At 34.7% G+C, this 19,994-nt stretch overlaps 1 protein-coding gene and 1 long non-coding RNA gene across 2 annotated transcripts; one reads left to right on the top strand and one right to left on the bottom strand.

Annotated features, from left to right (window-relative positions):
- The first annotated feature begins 3,973 nt into the window (after nt 1-3,973).
- Nucleotides 3,974-10,073, top strand: LOC126977931 (chaoptin-like). Its single transcript, XM_050826624.1, has 3 exons — nt 3,974-4,006; nt 5,856-5,905; nt 7,777-10,073. Exons 2-3 carry the CDS (start codon nt 5,884-5,886, stop codon nt 9,891-9,893), a joined length of 2,139 nt encoding a protein of 712 aa, XP_050682581.1. The 5' UTR covers nt 3,974-4,006; nt 5,856-5,883; the 3' UTR covers nt 9,894-10,073.
- Nucleotides 10,074-11,474: 1,401 nt separating this feature from the next.
- On the bottom strand, nt 11,475-19,991 carry LOC126978033 (uncharacterized). The gene is made up of 5 exons (XR_007732459.1): nt 19,813-19,991; nt 19,111-19,254; nt 18,914-19,039; nt 16,723-16,817; nt 11,475-11,650 (listed from the first exon to the last, which is right to left on the bottom strand). It is a non-coding gene; the product is annotated as an uncharacterized LOC126978033 (long non-coding RNA).
- Nucleotides 19,992-19,994: the final 3 nt, after the last annotated feature.

Genomic DNA, 19,994 nt, shown 5'->3' with positions numbered 1-19,994 from the left:
TCGGAAACAAACATCCTTATTCATCATATAAATGATTGCACCTACTGGGATTCGAACCCGGGACCTCTAGCTTAGTAGTCAGGGCCACTAACCATTCGGCTATATGGGTCGTCTAATTGATATATTTGAAGCCTAGGAAGAGTCTCATGATGCGCTTGGAGTCTTTTGTAATTTATCCAAGGCCTTCGTTTGTATTGAACACCAAAATATTAGTCTGAAAGCTGCAACGGTATTAGAAATATAGCATTGTCCTGATTTATATTAAAGTTCTCCTTTGTGTATGTTGATTTTTCTTATTATAATAATACTAGTGGACCCGACAGATGTTGTCCTGTACACACGTCTTAAATTTGAAAAATCGGTCCAGCCGTTAGGAGGAGTTCACTAACATACACATGAGCAGGAGAATTATGTTATATGGACGGAATTGAGAATCTAAAGCAATCTCAAATGCACTGGAACACACAAAAAATCATCAATATCGGTCGAGCCGTTTAGGAGGTAGTTCAATTGTGAATCTAAACCATTCTCAAATCCACCTGAAGATACACAGTAAGTTTCATTAAAACGGTCCAGCCGTTTAGGAGGAGTTCATTTACAACAGACGCACATAAGTTTACTTACTATTATTAATCTCTTAACAAAATCAGTTTCTGTGTCAATCTAATCTAAGACTGAAAGCGTATTTTGTTTCGGTTTTCAATATCAGTTGGATATTTTTCTAAAGTATTAAGAACTACTAAAATACAAATATTTACTAATAATATATTTAAAAAAAACCCACCCATTGAAAGCGAAAGTGCATTAATTAAACATCCGTCCACTTGATTTTGTCGCATAGTTTAAGCAAGTTTTTTTTAGCTGGCGATACTAATACTAAAAAATTGTTAATGCGATTGCAATTCGACATTGAAAAGTTCCCCGAAAAAATACCAGCGCAGGAGAGGCGCTGCTGTAGCGCGTACTACCATTGCCGTATATAATCCTGGGTTACCTTACTACGAATCACAACTATACATAATATGTATATACATTTATAAAAACAAGGTCTTTCGGGTCAGTTAGTTAGAATTATTGACAGGGGGAAAAGTCTTTTCTATAGTCTTTTCGCACACAGTATTTATAAACTTGTAACAAAATCTCTTTGTATCTGGACGGTTTTGGTGATATTAAAAAGGTTACATTTAAAACAATAAACGAATTAGTGTATAATGTTACAAATATATTCAATGTCTTATTTTACCACATCCAGTGTAATCTTGGACCATTACAGTCTATTCTGATGATGAATGATCTTCCAAGGAAGTTCAGTAAACGAAGTAATAGAATTATTGAAATTGCTTTTTGTTGTTGACCATAAACTATCATAACCATTAAAAGAATTGGCCATTAAAGAATGCATTTTCTCACAGTCATTCTTGACTTGCAAAGTGACACTGACAGGTTTGTAGCTTGAAGTAAAAACAATTTGTTGCAGTTCAACACGTCAAAATGCTTAGATATTACTTTCTGCAGAACTCTTAACCCAACATTGCTTAACTGCCACGTAGACGGGGCGCAGACCAGGAAATCTGAAGCCAAAGACCTTGGATTGAGTCACAATGGTGACTTGAATTTTAGGAATTTGGGGCTTGTATTGCGTATCGCTCGTAGGATTCGAATATTAAGGCTATTTTTATTTTGTATCGCGTAACGATAAGAAGCCAGTTAGATTGTAGCGCCGTTTTCTGGGCTCTTCATGAAGCCAAGTTTACCAGTGGGAGGCACCATTGCACAGGATGCCGTCTAAATTATGGGTACCGCAACGGCGCCTATTTCTGCCGTAAATTGTAAGCATTACTATGTTTCTGAAGGGCGCCGTAGCTAGTGAAATTACTGGGCAAATGAGACATAACATCTTATGTCTCAAGGTGACGAGCGCAATTGTAGGGCCGCTCAGAATTATTGGGTTTTTCAAGAATCCTGAACGGCATTGCATTGTAATGGGTAGGGCGTATCGATTACCATCAGCTGATCTTCCTGCTCGTCTCATCCCTTATTTTCATTAAAAAAAAAGATAATCAGGATAATTAATTCATCATGGTAAAATAAGTAAAATAAGATATTTTTGCTTACTTATATTGTTTCTCCTTTTTAAATGTAACCTTTTACATCAACAAAACCATCCAGATACAAAAAGGACATACCAAGTGCGAAAATAATTTTTCCCAGACCTAATGATCGTTTGTAAACCTTATCCTGCACCTCGGTGCGGTATCTCGATACCTACTTAATATAAAACTTAAAACATGTAGGTTCATCACTTATACGTATTATGATTGAAATGGATACCATTATTACACACAGAGACAATAAACGAAAACTGCAAACACTTATTTAATGGAACACCGATTCCATCAAAGATTAAACCATATCACTCTATTAATAAATACACAATTTTATAATGAAAAAAAAAAACAATAGTTTGGTTACAAAACCTAATCCTGATTATGGTGGTAAGCGATTTTGTGGTATTTTGTGAGGTGAAAACTTCTTTAGCTCCATTGAGCACTCTTCTTGGGATGAGTATAAAATGTTAAACTCGCGTTAGGACACGTGACTTGATCAAAAATTCGTAAGACAGTCGTTGATGTTATGGATTAATATTGATTTTACCGAGAGATAAACTTTTTAATGTGAAATAATTGTAATAGTTCTGAAGTGTTAGATTATATATAGATTATATATATAGATAAGGTAATATAAATTGTCATTTTTGTGTACGCAATAAATGAACATTGTATCTAACCACATAAATGCTTTTTTTTTACTTTTATACTGCTAAAAAACCAAATCGTGCGAAGTAATTCCAAAAAAAATTAAAATGCACGCTATGCATGCTATTTTCAGATTCAGACATCATGACAAATACATGACACGCAAGCAGACGCATAGGCTTAAGGAAAAGGTACATTGATCGATGTACGATGTATGTTCGATTGCCCTACACTTTCATAAAAAAATCACTTCAAATTTTATTTCATTTTAGCCAGACAGAGCTTAGGAGTAAACATAAAATGTAATTATTATGTATTAATTAATAATTCAGAGACGAACTTCTTATCATTCCATAGATTCACCGTGCGGTTGCTGTCAGAGCAAGCTACTACAGTGCTCGAGACTCCCCACTCTGGTGTAGATTTAGGCCTCCTTAAATCATCATTTTGATGATGATTTGAAGATGTATATCGACACTCGCCTTCACTGATCACTTTTCTTTCCATGCCTAGCCAAATTTGGTTGGAACTTGCTAGTGCAGCTTTGGAGGTTCGTCCCAGTTAAGAAATACTGACTTTCTCGAGACGCCAACGATTTTTAAAAGGTTGTGCAAAAATGCTGGCCTCTCTCACTCACTTCTCCGTCGTATAAGTTTACCACATAGCCATTATCTGTTAAGACAAAGTACTTGTGTGCTGGTCTTGTGTTATCCTTTCCCTCACTTCTCGGATTAATACACAAATAAAATATGAAAACAAAATTTTATGAACGATGCGGGACTCGAACCCATGACCTCTGGCGTTCCGTGCCAGTGCTCTCCCAACTGAGCTAACCATTCGAGTGACGAATTGTCATAAAATCTTGTATGCTTGAAAAATCAACTCTCAGGTGAATTAACCTACAACCTGCATCCCGTAACACTCATAATTTTTTTTTTTCAAATTGTATTTCTATAACTAACAAATTTGCAACAATACAACATGATCCTTACGATAGAAATCAGGACATTGGTTGAAGTCAAGTAATTGTTAATCAAACAGTATCAATAATATGTAATTCATAGGACTGAATAAAAAAAATTAACCAAAATATTTAATCATATTGAGTCTACGCTAAAGCCGTATCTATGTAAAATATTCTTTGACAACATACCAGTATTCCCATTTCGTTCACTCAGCATTAGTGGAATCTAATGCTCTGTTTTAAACGATGGACTTTACACCTCATTGACACCACTGCTTTGGCTCAGGTAAGCCGTAACTATAGTTAAATTACCTAGATTATTTTATTATAGTAATTTATTTATTAAATAGTTTTAATTGAAATCTTATTTCGAACTTGATCACATGTCAAAAGCATGCACACTTTTGTAAAAGGCTGGCAACGCTCCTGTGATTCCTCTGACGATGCAGGAGAATATGGGCTCCGGTGATCACTTAAAATCGTTTGTCATCCTCTTCCATAAAAATAGCCCATCACTTTTGCTAAGCTAAAGGTTTAGCTACTAAGCTAGAGGTCCCGGGTTCGAATCCCGGTAGGTGCAATCATTTATATGATGAATGAAAGTTCAAACTGTGAGTTGAATAAAGCATACAAGATTTAATGACGATACATCACTCGAACGGTTAGCTCAGTTGGTTAGAGCACTTGCACGGAACGCCAGAGGTCGTGAGTTCGAGTCCCGTATCGTTCGTCAAATTTTGATTTTCAAATTTTATTTGAATGTGGAAGTTTGTTTCCGAGTCATGTATGTTTATATTATGTATTTATGTATGTTTAACTAAGTATTAAATATATCGTTGTCTTGTACCCATAGTACAGGCTATTCCTAGTTTCGAGCAAGATAATTTGTGTAAAAATGTATCAAAAAAAAATCGCTAGTTAAACCAAATGAGATTATTTTCGTTTCGTTTCACTAGATTGTTACCTTGAGAAATTCTACCAGCCAGGTTATAAAAATAACAACAAAAACCGGAAAAAAACTGAACGCCCGACATCTTTGATTACCAATTACTTGACTCCAGCCAATATCCTGTTTTCTATCCAGAGTATCATATTATATTGTCGCTAATTTGATATTACTTAACTACTAATTCAATTACAATATTGGAGAACTCAATGTTATTTATAATTACTAACACTATTACAAATATTTATGTACATATATTCTGATCAGTAGTACCAAATTTCAAATTATCATCTTTGAAAAAAATATTAATGGAACCTTCAATAAAACAAAAGATAATATTTAACAATAGTAGTTACTCTATGGATCACCAGGGGGCTGCTGAAAATCAGCGCTGTGTTGGTATTATACCAAGGCAGCATGATGCTGAGTCAGTTCCTTTTAATAACAATAACAGCCACACAGTACTTTTAAATTATGATAATCACTATAATATTATACATATACTAGCTGACCCAGCAAACGTTGTATTGCCGATATTAAAATCGCGATACAAAAGTAACTGTTGATCGTAGATGGATTAAAATTTGAAGTTGTGTGTATTTTTTAATGCTGACTAATAATCAAAGAAATTTAAATAAATTAAAAGAAAAGTTTGGCGTGGCCCTTAAGATTTAGGGGGATGAGAAATAGATGTTGTCCGATTCTCAGACCTACCCAATATGCACTCAAAATTTCATGAGAATCGGTTTCGAAGGAGTTTAACTACAAACACCGCCACATGAGAATTTTATGTATTAGATTATCCATCAGATTAACATGTAACATACCGCAAACGGTCTCATTGTTCAATTAAAATGAAACAAACCTATTAAATATTACTTGAGCTGGCGGCAGTACGTCATTGAAAACCGCATGGATCTTTTTTATGACAGTAAAGGACGAGACGAGCAGGACGTACAGCTGATAAAAATACTAAGAAACTAATGCCAGTCAGCCATGACTGATTGCGACTTATCAATCAAAATCGGTTACATTGATAATTGATGTTGTTTTCTCCCTCGCACCCTTTGTCTATGCTCTAGTATTTGTAAGTCTTTGACATAAACATACAGACAATCAGAAATAATTCTATTTTTTTTTATATTTAATGTAAGTACCTAATTTTACAACTTAGTATAATATTTTTCAGATTTTACAATTATTGACTCCATGGATTGATGCACAGAAAGATGATTTCAGGTATGTTATAACCAATACCTTTATTACTTTATTCTGTACTAGCTGACCCGACAGACGTTGTTCTGTTCATAATAAAAAAAAAACTCCTGCGGGTGGAATTTCCTAAAATCCGTTCTTAGCTGACCTCTACTCGATGAAAAGAATATTCCTACCAAATTTCAAGTCTTTAGCTTTATTGGTTCCAGAGATATCCTGATGAGTGTCAATATACGTGGATATCTCTTATATTTATTCTGTATTTATTAGCTTTATTCAATTTTTTGCAAGCAATTATAGGATATCTAATCTCTTGTAACACAAGAGGAATCACAGAAGCATAGCTATACCTTTCAGGTCGATTCAGAGGCATTTCATTTCACATTTTGTTATTTGCATAAAGGATAAAACCTCACATCCAAATGGTGGCGTTTAATGTTTGCATTTTCGGGTCACTTTTCATATTATACTAGCTGACCTGACAGACATTGGGTCCTAAATCGGATTAAAAATTATTCTATCTCTCAAGTTGGACTAAACTGCACTTCATGAAGTAATCCCCATTAAAATCCGTTCATTAGTTTAGGAGTTCTCTGGAAACAAACATCAGGACACTGGATTTATATATATTAAGATTAAGATAAGATAAGTGGGGCCAAACGATCAAGAAACGTGATCGATAGTAGTGAGCCAACCACCTATGGATATCCGCAAAACCAGGGTTCAAGAGATGCGTGGTCTTACCTTTAGGTTGGGAGTATGCTTGAATTTCAATGAGTCGTATCGGTTCGGGAAAACTTTAGCTGGTAATTGATTCCACAAAGTGACTGAGCGAGGCAACAATCAAGTTCCTAGTGGTTGTAGAATGCCAGACGTCATCATGATGCCAGTGGAATCTTTTGACGTGATGTCTCTCGGAACTTCACATTTGATGGTAAGTTGGTTATCATTCGTAGCGGTACATATTTTGAAAGAGAGCCCAAGCCCGATTTTTATATCTCCTATACACGCAAAAACGCCGCCTCTCCTGTATGTGTTGGTGCAGAGAATATTTGTAGTGACGATTCAAAAGTGCTTAGTTTGAGCCTAATTGAATAAAGTTTATTTGAGTTTTTTTTATGAAATAGGAGGTCAAACGAGCATACGGGTCACCTTTATTTAAGTGATCACCGCCGCCCACAATCTCTTGCAACATCAGAGGAATCACAGGAGCGTTGCCGGCCTTTAAGGACTTTGACTTTGATTTACGAAAAGTTCTAGAATCTGTCGCAGATTGCAAGAAGCCCGGTGTACATGAATTCGTTTTTTTTGGATATAATAGTTAATTTAGTTAAAGGGAATCACCCATTCCAATGAAGGTACTAGAAGGTTCTAGACTGAACAGTAAGTAAGTAGTGGAACGAAAACACACTGGCGGTATAAACTAATGGTCTTTGTCCATGTTTCGTACTGGTTCATGCTTCGTTTAATCTATAAAATTTGAAATATGAAGATAAAAGAGCTAATTTCTTACGGGATGAATGTCGCTTATATGCAAATTCAAATAATTTTATTTAAAATACTTACAAAGGATAAGTGCCCAAAGAGCCTACAGAAGTTTGCACACTTTTTTTTCTTATGAAAAAGGAGGACGAACTAGCGTACGGGTCACCTGGTGTTAAGTGATCACCGCCGCCCACATTCTCTTGCAACACTAGAGGAATCACAGAAGCGTTGCCGGCCTTTAAGGAAGGTGTACGCGCGTTTTTTTGAAGGTACCCATGTCGTATCGTTCCGGAAACACCGCACAAGGTAGTTCATTCCACAGCTTTGTAGTACGTGGAGGAAAGCTCCTTGAAAACCGCACTGTGCACTTTCATAAAAACATCTGCTAACATTATTTCATATCATTTCAGCTATCACCGCATTGCTTCTGGCACTAGTGCCATTCATCACCTGCCATTGTCCAGTAGATATGATACACAGCATCGGGCACTGCAACTACAACGTCCACTGCAGGAATACAGTCGGAGGTATCAAATTGAAAAAAGAATGCCAATATTCCACAAACTATAACGTCAGCATTGACGTCACTCTAAGAGACGCGTCAGATGTATTTCATAACAGCGCTGATTTAGATCTACTTGCCATGGTCACTAAGTTAACAGTCTCCGGGAATTGGTCACAAACCAATCTCTCCTTTCTAGATAGCATGTATCGGCTCAAATCTTTAAACATTATTAACAACAACATCTTCGTTATCTACGATAGTCCATTCGGACATTTAAGTAGATTGGAAAATTTGAATTTATCTAGAAATCACTTAACCGATATTGAAGAACTGTTCCAGTTTGACTATAAGAATAAATTAAAGAAACTATCCCTCGCTCATAATTCAATCTCGGAAATACCAGGAGATACGTTTTCGGAACTAACAAGTCTATTAGAGCTGGATCTTTCATATAATAATATATATGAGCTTATTGAAGAACCGTTTTCCAATTTAACAAGTTTAAAAAAATTAATATTAAGTTACAACAAAATTAAAAATATTAACGGTGCATTGAACAATTTGTTAGACTTGAAACATTTGTACTTAAGAAATAATTACATAGAAAACATAGAATTAGAATCCATTAAAATAATATCGCATCTAGAGACGTTTGATGTTGCTCAAAATCAACTGGTGGGTATAAAGCCTTTAATGTTCTCGAGACATTGGTATCATTTCGATGAGCATACACTATGTAAGATCATTCTGTCAGAGAATCACATAACACACATATTAAATTCGACTTCAGAAAACTATAATGCTTATGAAACTAAAAGCCAAAAAACACAGAGAATCGATGTATTCACAGAACTTGATTTGTCGAAGAATTCCATATCTCATATTGAATATGATGCATTTCAATCAATGGACAACATGATATCATTAGATCTTTCGTGCAATAAATTATTTACGTTTGAAGTAAATGCAGACGATCTCAGATATGTGAGATATTTAAATTTAAGTACTAACAGTCTGCACACATTGCATTTTCAAAGTTTTGTCTCAATGAAATACTTACAAAACCTCGACCTTTCCCACAACCAAATGGATTATTTTCCTGATCAGTCACTCAGTAACAATTATATGATAAAACTAATCAATATGACATACAATGATATAGCTTCACTCCAAAGCTTAAGGATTACCTTTAACCATGTGGGTGGTGTTTTAGATCTTTCTAATAACTCAATATCCAAACTGAATTTGCCACGAGGTGACGCAGTCGGCTTATCAATTTTAATTCTGAGTTCAAATAACATTTCTGATCTATATTTGATTAAACTTTCCCATCAATCCGATTTGGAACAAATAGATTTGACCTACAACTATATTCAAGAACTAGACAAGTCATCATTGCAGCTACCAGAAAAATTAGCAGTTTTGGATTTAAGCCACAATTCAATTGTCAAAATCGGCCCATCAACTTTCAGTCGTGTCAACCAATTGAAAACTTTACGATTGTCTCACAACTATTTGTCAGAAATTGAATACGGCGCTTTTCAAGGCTTAAGCGATTTACAGAATCTTGATCTTGCTTACAACCGAATAGTTATGCTTGATTCAAAGGTAATGATGGACTTAAAACATCTAATAATTCTTTCATTAAGGCATAATGGCATGGTTGTCTTGGACCACCGTCATTGGATCAAGCATATGCAAGAAATTAACGTTTATCTGGATTCTAATAATTTTGCTTGTGATTGGTTGGCAACTGCTTTGAGTGATTATTATAATGGATTCTCAAAGATGCGTCCAACCGTATTGAATCAATCAGATAGTGGACATTCTATTGAAGGTATTCCTTGTGAACAAACAGTCGGTAACCTGATGGAGATACCTGATAAAACATCAATCGTAGACGAAAGACTTCTGGTAATAAATCAAAAAATTTTAGAAGCAGTTTTAGAACAAACATCTTTCTTGCGAAAATACTTATGGCGTGTGGTCCGTAATGATGCACAAAAAAATTATACAAATTAAATAGTTTTAACAACTAACAATATTTTATACTCTCCCAGTTTAGTATTTTTCTGTATTAATACATTATTATATTAGCTATTAAGTACTTTCTTTGATTAACGAGAGTGTTAAGCATTTATTTAAAACACTTTATAAAGAATTAGAACGTAAATTGTAAATGTGTTTTTACATTGACGTATTTTGGAAACTTTTAACTGTTCGATTTTATAAATTGTATATTAAAGTAAAATAAATTGTACAATATACAACATTTGTTTTTTTAGTAAATTATTCTTTTGTTTTTCTTTTATTTATGTTAAGAGAGTTAATGATTTGCGATAAAATGGTAAGTAAATGATACCAGTGGGAGGCTTGTTTGCACAGGATGCCGGCTAGATTATGGGTACCTATTTCGGCCGTGAAGCAGTAATGTGTAAGCATTACTGTGTCTCGGTCTGAAGAGCACCGTAGCTAGTGAAATTACTGGGCAAATGAGACTTAACATCTTATGTCTCAAGTAGACAAGCGCAGTTGTAGTGCCGCTCAGTTTTTTTGGGTTTTTCAAGAATCCTGAGCGGCACTGCATTGTAATGGGCAGTGCGCATCAATTACCATCAGCTGAACGTCCTGCTCGTCTCTTTCCTTATTTTCATAATAAATAAGTTTTTTTGTGAAATAACTGCATATGTATTTTTATAAAGGCCTGAGAATAAGGATTTCATTTTCACAATAGTTTTTGTGATTTTCTCTGATAACCTGAAAACAATATAATATCAATAAAATTTATATGTAATGAAAACTGTGTGTTCTATTTTAAGCAAATTAAAGATGAAAACTTTTATTTATTAAGCCTTAAAATTTATAAACATGAGTAGTAGGTTAAATCCTTTAATTTATTTATTACTAGGTGATGCCCGCGATAGATAAAGGGTTTTTAAAAATAATAAGCAAGTTTGAATCTTAAGATTATTTCATGTCCTATTCCGGTTTCGGTTTCCGTTTTCGGTCCCGTTCCGAAAATATTATATGAATCATCAGGGCCGGATTTATACTTAATGCCGCCCCTGGGCACTGGAAAAAAATCCGCCCCAATACTGAAATGTTACATAAACGTATAGTTTATGTAGTTAATTTTTTAAAACTAAAATAACTAATTTAATGCAGAAACTTTATGATATTTTATATATTCTAAAAACATGAATAAATATTTGTTTTTTCTTCTAACAATTATAAATTTGGCACAAATGGTGACTCATAATTATATAACATCAATTTTTTCACAGGCAAACAAGTCTGTCTTTTTGAATTGCGAATTGGTCGATTAAACAGAATTAATTAATTATATTGACCAATCTTGATCACTAACAAAAATTTTTTCAGTTTCAAAATTTTGCCCCCCTAAAAAATTTGCCGCCCTGGGCACTTGCCCCAACTGCCCCTAGTGTAAATCCACCGCTGTGAATCATATTTCGAGGAAGATTGCTATGGGAAACTAAACCTACTATTGATATAGAGATACTTTTGGTAGAGAGAACTACCCTAGAGAAAAGAATATTTAAAATTAAAACAAACAAGACTTTTTCGTTTGTTTAATGGAATCAAAATCTTCGAATTCGGGATACTCATCACCGTAGCCAACAGGAAACAATGCTGAACATTCCAATTCTCCAATGGTGGAATCTTTACTCACATAACTTGGATTCAAATCCATCAACTCTAAGAGAGCTGAGTCCTTTGAAATGGATACCATGATTGCCAACTTAATTTTGTCATTTTCTCTAAAACCAAAGATATCAAATAAATTACAAAATAGCCCAACGGTTAGTGACCCTCCCCCCGTGAGGTAGAATTTCCGGATTCGAATTCCGGTAGCTACAAATATTAATATTGTGATGAATATTTATTGATTTTAAATATTTATTCAAATCAAATCATGGACTATCAATATCTTAAATATAAAATTCTGGTGTCACAATGTTAGTTACCTTACTCCTCCGAAACGGCTTTACTGATTTTTACCAAATTTTATATGCATGTTCAGTAGGTCTGGGAATCGGCTACTATCTATTTTTCATCCCCCTAAATGTTAAGGGTGTACCCCTAACTTGTTTTTTTTTGGACGTAATGTGTTTTTTTATGATGATACAGCATTAAAAAATACATACAACTCTAAATTTTCAACCCTCTACGACTAACCCCTATTTTTGTATCGCGATTTTTATATTATTCTGTTCCATTCACATTCCACAAATCCGCTATAGGGTTGCAAGATGGTAATGGATCAATACTTACAATAATTGTAGTACGATAAATTTGGTAGGTCTGAGAATCGGTTTTATTACCTTATATAGCAATAAACCGTTTGCTAGATCAGACAGTACTAGTATATTATATCGCTCCAACAAACAAATAAAAATAAAATCACATTTATTGTTTTCAAAGAAAAAAAAATACAGAATAACATACATGCTACTTATGATTACAAATTAAAATGAAAACAAAAGGTAGCGGCTCAGCTTCTGCTGCTCGGCGTACATTACTCCAAGCGGCGCTGGTTTTCAGCCGCCCCCCTCCCTGAGATGTTATAATAATAATAATATTGACACACTTTTCACACAAATTATCTTGCTCCAAGTTAAGCTTATATAGCCTGTGTTATGGGTTACAAGACAATGATATATTTAATACAATATACTTACTTAAACATACATATATTCATATAAACATCCATGACTCGGAAACAAACATGTATATTCATCATATAAATGCTTGCACCTACTGGGATTCGAACCCGGGACCTCTAGCTTAGTAGGTAGGATCGATAACCACTCGGCTATACAGGTTATTAGGGAACTTTTAGAGTCCACGTCCACCAAATATAAATCATCAAGAAAATTTAAAATACACTTTCAAATATTGTAATTATAATAACAGATACTGAGTTTCATATAATTATGTTTTAAAATCTATCATATTTATTCGAACTATATCTAACATATTTATCTATTACATATTTAGAATATATCACACTATGGTTTCTATCCCTACTCTTTGCTATAGTCTTGTGTTTGCTCTTATCGTTTTAGTAAGGCAGTTTTAAACTTGAGTTTAAATGTATATGCACTCACTAACATACTTCTATTAAGATTTTTTCAAAAAAATTACTCTTTATTTACCTACCATGTCTTATACTACGATATTATTTCATGTAAATAGTGATACCTTAACACGTACTAGTAAAAAAATAAGGACTCCGTTACACCTTACATAACAGTGTAGCACCAAAAGTCCTTAATATTGTCTAAACTTAATTACGCTGACTCTGCTATTGGCGACTGTCTTCTGTCTAAATCTAAAAAAAATATTCAGCAAGTACAGAATGCATGAACATGAATTCGCGCCGGTGCCTTCATTTTGCCACTTTGCTTTTTAAAAGTATCCGTACTCGTACACCACCTTATTTGTTCCATAAATTGGAGTTCTCACGACGCCAGGTGCGTATGGCTACACGTTTGGTTTGCCCAAAACACCGTACAACTGCATTTCGTGGCAGCTTTCGGTATGCTTCCACGAAGTGTTGGAATAATATTCCGCCTCCCATACGGGACTGCGTTAGTTTAGGGCTATTTAAATTAAAATACAAGGAATATCTTATTAATGTCCAAAAATCAATTTAAAATATTTAAAAAATTAGTTTGTTTTGTGTGGCAATGGAATGTTTAAATCAAGTTTAATTTTTTTTATTTGTTGTTAGTTTTAATTTTAGATCCGAGTTTCACTATTTTTTGTGCTTTGTGCTCATAGAGATTTAATAGTTTGTATACCTTCGTGTGACAGGACTGTGCATTAGTAGCGCTCTCTGGGTTTCCACGGAAGACCAGCGTTGTGGATTCTTTCGAAACCACTACTATGCTGAGTTGGGGGCCCATTGGCGTCATTAGATCATAATTAGATTAGTATAACTTTAAGAACTATTATCGAATGTATAATGACGTCAATAAACATTTTTTCTTTCTTTCTTTCAAAACAAGCCGATTAACGTGTAAATACATAGCCCCACGCACACTTACACAACTGCAGGCCGATAGGCAGCCATTATGAGAATTGTCATCGTCTATGACAGATCAGTTTGCGTCTCAATAAAATATTTTAAAAATGCCGTCGTGCGTTGTGAAAATGTGTTAAAAGGATACTATATAAGTATATGTGGCTATATGATTATTTATCAGATTAAAAATTGTGTAACTAGTATCCCCTGTAATCGCACACACACTAGCATAACGGTGCTTCACTTGTTTATATCACGGCGCGGAGTCCTTTTTTTTTACTCGCCCTTAAGTGATTTTTTTTAAAGTTCACCAAGAGGCTTAGAAAAATTAGTGTTAAACTTAAATAAACAAAATATTATGGAAGCTCACAAGAATCTGTAGACCTTATTTAAATACCTTCAGAATTAATAAAATAAATATAGTTCACAGCTATTAAGAAGTGTCTAGTTACAGATCTTCACAACAAGAAATTGTATGATTGCTTCAAACAGAGATGGAACCTCGCCATCAACATAATATGCAACGACACATTTGATTGGTTATATTTGTCACTATGACGTAGCTAAAATGGCGTCCTTTTTATCTCAACTCGTGTGGGTTATACTATCAGAATAATGAAGTCGAGGAGTTAACTATACCATGAATATACATAAATAAATACAACCCCTATAGAAAATTTATTGAATTAGGCGTTACTTTGCGGAAATCCATAAGTATACAAATTATTTAAATTTTCTTTAGTGTTAATTCCGCCAATATTTGTTTTTAAAACAATTCGACTCGAGTCTCGCCAAAATCTGGCACGAGACTGAATCAAATAAGCCGAAAGCCGCTCTTTTATACCCTCGTCCCATGAAATGACGCGCTGTGATTGGTTGGCTGTTGTGACGTATTACCCCCGGAAGAGACACGTAACAAAGGTGATGGGACTAAATTTGTTTGTTCATTCAACAATGTAATCATATCAATTAAATGTTTCGCGAAGTGTGATTTTTCGGGATGATTATTCGTAAATGCGGCAATATGTTCCTTTAATCTAATTTCGAAATTTTGACCTGTTTGACCTATATATACCCCGTTACAAGTGTCACAACTTAGTTTATAAACGCCGGATTTTTCGGAATTATTTAATCGATCTTTGCCATTACATATTCGACTGACATTGTGATTCGTTCGGAAGGACACATTAATATTGTTTTTCCTAAATACTTTAGCTATTTTATCCGATATTGGACCAATATATGTCAAACTATATTTAGTATTTGGTATTATATTTGGTATTTGATTGTGGTGGGACGGGATAAAGTTCTGAATTAATTAAATGTTTTTGTTTATTTTTAATTAATTTGTTCACTAACTGTTTTGTATAGCCATTGGAAACCGCGATTTGGTATATTGTATTAAGTTCTTTCGCGAAGCTGTCACGGGACAGTGGGACTGACATTAATCTGTGAACATAGCAGCGGAAGGCCGCTAGTTTATGTTGTACGGGGTGGCAAGATGACGCGGGAATAGCAATATCTGTATATGACGGCTTTCTATAGATTTTGAATTCTAATTTATTATTTACTCTTGTGAATGTTAAATCCAAAAAATTTAGAGATTGGTTTGATTCGAATTCCAATTTAAACTTTATTTTTGGGTGGATCTTATTAATTTTATTAATGAATAGATCGATTTGACGTTCGGTGCCTGTCCAGCAAATTATTATGTCTTCAACGTATCGGTAATAAACCAGGATATGTGGGTCTCTCACCACGTAATTACACTCAAAATTATCCATAAATATTTAAAGTCCAATTATGGCTGAAATATAGAGGCGAAACACGTGTCGAATTGTTTTAAAAACAAATATTGGCGGAATTAACACTAAAGAAAACTTAAATAATTTGTATACAACCCCTATAAAAATACTTCCTAGATTTTTTTTATAATATTGACACACTTTTACTCAATTAATTATCCTGCTCCAAAGTAGGCATAGCCTGTGCTATTCGTTGGAAGACATTGATATATTTAATACGATATTGATATATATTAAAATACCTAAAAACAAATAAACATCCATGACTCGAAAACAAACACGAAAAATTCATCATCTAAATGTGCACCTACCGGGATTCGAACCCAGGTCTTCTACATTAGTAGGCAGGGTCACTAGACTATATGGGTCATCAATAATAATAAATAGTATGAGAGAGGAAGAATTTGATATGAGTTACTAGTTAACTCATGCCATATTCTTCCTCTCTGTTCATATGGAATGCTGAATCTAGTACATTCAAAGACTAGCCTACTAGTGACAGTAATCACGACCATAATATTCACGAACCATCCTTACACAAACAATGAATTCAAGTTCTACATATTGAGGCATCCAATAAACGATAGTTTATATTTATACAGGAAATTCTGTATTAATTTTTGTAAAATAATGTATATTGTTTAAACACGACTCATATATTGAATGTAGCACTTTACAAACTAATTTGTTATGTATATTACAGCCATTGTAAAATCCTGTATTTGATTGAAAAGAGTGGCCGTTGAGTTTCTTGTATGTTCTACTCACGAGCTCATCTCTTTATGAACATAATATAGTAAATTCAGTAATTTAAAAGAAATATTTGTATTGATCATTCAAAAGCGCTTAGTTTAAGCCTAATTGAATAAAGTTTAATTGACTTTGACTTTAGCTTATATGTAAAACATGGCAGGCATGGCAGGCATTCATCAAAAATAATTCTTAAGGAATCAATTTCAAGAAAATAAATGCCTTTTATTGTAATCAAACTTCTTACATGTTATCCACACTGGCACGTTTTGAGTCAAACTGCGAGACACTGTAAGCTAAATGCTCTGACTCGTTAGGTGAAGTTAATTTAAATATACCCATCTGAAAAACAATAACATTTTCACAATAAAAATTTCACGAACCCTTTTTATAACTATATTTATCAAAGTGTACCAAAAATGGTAGCATTTCCTCGTTGAATACTTGGACCAAAATAGCTGCCAGCGCTTGGGTTTCCAGAAGCCCTATTGAGGCGAGGGTCACCTGATTTTAAGTGATCACCGTTGCGCAACACCAGAGGAATTACAGTATAGAAAAATCGGCCCAATAATAAATGTACTTTTATTTATATTGATTATAGTAAATCTACACTTGATAAATGGTACATCTTCACAGAAAGGTTTATCGGTAATAATCTATCAACATGAAAACCTAGCATGCATCTAATTCTTAACAGGGGCTGGCGTACTTAAAAAGTTATACGAGAATTTTACCTTCTCACAATCTGTGCAAGTCTCCTTGCACAGATTGTGAGCCTTTAAGCGGCCTCAGCCTGAGCCATGTTACATAATTCTTGAATAAAGAATAAAGATTCAGTTTGTACAAATAAACCGATTTCTTTTTTTATGCGCTGGTAATTTTTCCACCCAACCGGTTCAGCCTAGATATCCAAAGTACTGCCAGTATTCTTGGTACACTTTCTCGCAGAGACAGTTTTTACTATATTTTATTTTATTGAGTATCTATTGTATTTATAGTTATCAGAATTGTTTTGTTTATCATTAATATGTCTAATTAATTCATGCTTTCCGGACATAGTATTATACCATGGGTGCCTTCGTGGAAGCGAGTAATTCTTACAAGACGACGAAGTATGCGTGTTCCTCCAGGTGCTACAAGAGAGTGAAGTTGGCTACGATCACTTGCCAACTTGTTTGACGTATCTCATAAAAAATGCTCAACGGAAAATACGATAGACTTGGAATGTGAACGGTCGAGTCAGGAGATAAGATTCAATTTCGCGTGACGGTTATTCTATGCGTAAGCTTGACTTGTGTTCAGAAGCATAGACTTAAAAGGTACTGCTTGACTTGACTAATTTTGATTTGTAAATGTGTATGTTAGCTAGTAGTTCCAAATTCAAAATACTAAGGAGCTGATTCCAACTATAGCTGACTGTTAACGACTTGTCAATTAAATCGGTTACAGTAACAATCACTGACCTCTACTATTTGCAAAAAAAATTGTGTACTTTATAACGTTGATTCTTGAAGTATAAATAACACGGAAAACGAACGAAATTAATTCAAAATGTAAAAATACTTCAGAGTATTGTGTGTTCCTTCGCAGCCATTTGTATTATACGTTAAAAATTAGTTCTCTGGGCGCTCGCGAGTGGCGCTTCAAATAGGCAGAAAATAATTGCTGTCAAACATATGAAACTGCCTGTCCAGTGGTATTTATACAGGTTAGTGGTCACAATAGATTCGCTTTCCTTTTCTATCTTATTGTATCTCCGTTAGAGATGTTCTCATCTCCCGCAGTCCATGTTTATCTATACGCCAGTATACTGTAACTCTATGAAAAATATAATTTTTTTCCATTCCCTACTCTTATATATCTTTAGGCCATTTTACGGAAATACTACTGTAATTAAGGTGCAGTAAAAACCGTGGTATGAAGACGAGTAAAAAAAATTTCCGTCTATAGTAATTCGTTATCTAAACTATCGAGAATGTCGATCAATCATGAGAATATAAATTGATACATCAGTTATAATATCAATTACCAACAGGTGTAGTAAAACCCGTTGTGTGATGACGAGGAAAAAAAATTACTCGTAGTCACACTGGTGTGACAAACGAGTGTGACCTCGAATCAGGAATGTTTTTTTCCCACCTCGACGGAAATCTCACTTTTAGTCCCTGGTACGATGAAGAAAAGTGGCCGATTCTCTCCCGGATTCTGTCCCTCGTACTAGGGACTAAAAGGGAGCTTATCATCCAGGTGGGAAAAAAAAATCGTGTACGCACCAGGTGAGATAAGTAGGACATATATAATAGGACCGCGATTGTCACCCTCGTCTTCGGCTCGGGTGTCAATATTCCGCGGGTGAGAATGACCTACTTTTCTCCCTAGGTGCGTAATATATTATGTACAGGCCTCGAAAAACAAACTCGTAAATCTTAAATACCTACGTGTAATATCAATGGCTTATATTTAGCCATCGCATTTAATGCTTTATATCTCTTGGATATATCCAGTAGAACCAATACATGCTGTGGAAGATATTCCGGCTCTGGAGTCACGTGCTCTGCCACCAACTGAAATTTTGTAGTGCTATTAATAGTATTTACCTTCATAAATACAAAATTGATGCATTGGGTTATCTTACCTTGGGAAAAAGAATAGCCAGCCCATTCGTTTTCGCTATGTCGTTTGGTGGAGTATAGAAACCAGGAATTAAAAGACCGGGTGGGGGGAAATATTCAGTTTCATTTTCTACAAAAGTGAAGTCTTCTTCCTCGTCGGATAAATCCTGTTATAAAACGGACGTTAGTGCTTAATCCAAAATGAATGCATGATCATTTACAAAATACTAACTCGTCTACTGGATATTTAATTACTGGATATAAGACAACGATCCTACCACCGTACAATTTTGATTGCGTGACGATACGAGCAGGACGTCTAGCTGATGGTAATTGATACACCCTCCCATTACAATGCAGTGCCGCTCAGGATTCTTGAAAAACCTAAAATTTCTGAGCGACACTACAATTGCACCCGTCACCTTGAGATATAAGATGTTAATTCTCATTTGCCCAGTAATTTCACTAGCTACCGCGCCCTTCAGACCGAAGCACGGTAATGCTTACACATTACTGCTTCACGTCAGAAAAAGGCGCCGTTGTGGTACCCATAATTTAGCCGGCATAATGTTTGTTTTGTTTCATTTGTTGACATCAGATACTGTTTTCACAGCATTATGTCATAATAATGGGGAAACTCGGCAGAGTATAATATTATATATCATTTTTAAACTAAACACTCAACTAATCCTGGTTTATCAACGCTGAATCAATAATATACTTACTTCGGGAACAATAATATTGATATCTTCATCCGGTTCTTTCTCGAATTCACTGAGAGCTGACAAATCCTGTAATCATGGAAATAAAATATTACATCATCATCATCAGCCGGTAGACGTTCACTGCTGGACAAAGGCCTCCCCCAAAGATCTCCACGACGATCGGTCCTGCGCTGCCCTCATCC

The sequence above is a fragment of the Leptidea sinapis genome, chromosome 46 (assembly GCF_905404315.1).
Source record: "Leptidea sinapis chromosome 46, ilLepSina1.1, whole genome shotgun sequence".
Lineage (NCBI taxonomy): Eukaryota > Metazoa > Arthropoda > Insecta > Lepidoptera > Pieridae > Leptidea > Leptidea sinapis.
This window is presented reverse-complemented; position numbering and strand designations above follow the sequence as displayed.